The sequence below is a fragment of the Aplysia californica genome, unplaced genomic scaffold (genome assembly GCF_000002075.1).
Source record: "Aplysia californica isolate F4 #8 unplaced genomic scaffold, AplCal3.0 scaffold00842, whole genome shotgun sequence".
NCBI lineage: Eukaryota > Metazoa > Mollusca > Gastropoda > Aplysiida > Aplysiidae > Aplysia > Aplysia californica.
The window spans coordinates 256579-258254 of NW_004798112.1; the positions used below are offsets into that span (position 1 = coordinate 256579).

General features: G+C 40.3%; 1 protein-coding gene across 1 annotated transcript in view; it reads left to right on the plus strand.

Annotated features, from left to right (window-relative positions):
- Positions 1–1676, plus strand: part of LOC101849412 (protein SMG5) — a gene marked incomplete in the record, with an annotated part of 32153 nt that overhangs the window by 4306 nt on the left and 26171 nt on the right. Inside the window, 1 exon segment of the mRNA XM_005110020.3 lies at positions 1408–1506. Within this exon segment, the coding sequence (XP_005110077.2) occupies positions 1408–1506 (99 nt within the window).

The following is a 1676-nucleotide window of genomic DNA, read 5'->3' on the forward strand; positions in this document are numbered from 1 at the left end:
GGGGGGGGGGTGAAGGCAACACTAGAGGACAAAAACTGAACTGAAGTTGCAAGCAAATTTTAGTTTTAGGAATTTTGATTACTACTAGAGCTCTCTGCAAAGCGCATGTTGGTGCAAGCCTTGTGTGGAATCGGGATTCGTCATGCTCATACCTTGTAAGCCGTGTTATTAAAATCAAGGGCTCGTGTTTCACTGGATGGGTGATAGTGATAGTAAATTACATGTATTGTTTAATTATATTATCATATTTTAGCTTTCTGTTCTACATTTGCAGATTTTCAGTGTCACTGCATCTTGCCCTCCCTCGGTTCTTACAACTCTCACACTGAATAGGTCTCTTTGAGCCATTTAAGTTTTCACTCTACTTTGAGTTTGAGCAATAACTTTTGTCTTTCACGTTTAATAGGCCTATATATATCATGACGCCCAGTGAGACTGGTTCCTGACTGTCGATATTCTTGTTCTAGGCCCTTTCTCAGGCTCAAAACAGGATTCGTTTTTATATAGTTTATATAGGCGAGTATGATGAGGGGAAAATATATATATATATATAAATGGAGCGGCGCGCACTGTCATTGTTATGTAACATGCCCCTGGAAAATTGAGAAGCCGGGTTGGTAGTCACCCTGCTTTCAGATTTTTGAAAATTCCCACCCTGATTTTTCTTTCCGTTTACGCGTTGGACCGGTTTCCGCTTTATACAGGTAATTAAAGAGGAATATATCAAGGGGGGAGCAGGGAGGTTCCATTAAGGCAGGTTCGACTGTATTTGCTTTTTTCCTTTTGACCACTTGTGTTATACGGCCACTTTTCTCCTTGACAATGGGTTTTACACAGGTTTGACTGTATATGTTACGTCATATAGGCAGCCAGGAGCGTCATATTTTGCCAACTTCCGTGACGTACATGGTGCAGCACAGCACTAAAAATTACGCATTTTCATGACGTACCAGGTACGTCATACGGCAATGAAGGGGTAACTAAACAATTGATTTAATGTCAGCACTGATTTTCAGCTAAGTTCATCAGCTGGATTAGCTGTCTCATGTCTCAATGCGAATGGACTCACCGTCTAGATCCAAGCCCATTCATGACATTTTCGGACCCCGGGTTTTGGATCCTGTCACTTTCTTCATTTCTTGTCCCCTGTCCAACTCATAACTTTAAAAAACTTGCAAATCTTAAGTCAAAAAGTGAAATTGCCTACCTTTTACTTTTTAAATTCATTTTAGTGTTTACATTTTGTGAAAGCATGAAGTTGTCTGCAAGTTAGACTTGTATTTGTCGATTGCTTGCAAGAGGAGATTTTCCTTTCTTGATGTAACGGAACCTAGAGGGAGCTGTTTTCTCCATTTAGCTTTCACTTCTTACTTAAAGGTGTATTGAGGTATAAAAAATTCTTTTCAGAGCTGCCTTGGAGTCTATCAAATGTTTGGAAAGCATCAACAAAGGACAGAAGGCATACCGTGAAGTATTCAGACAAGATGCAGTGGGGCTTCGGAATAAGTAAGTCTGCTAAGGTGCTGTCAGAGTTTAAACTTAACAGTGACGGTGAAAATCTGGGTCTTGCTTGAAATACTCTCTCCCAGAAAGTTTAACTGTGGAGACAGAAAATGAGCTCAAATTCAGTTCTTTCCTGTGGCATAAAGAAATACCTATGTCTTAAGGGCTGCTCC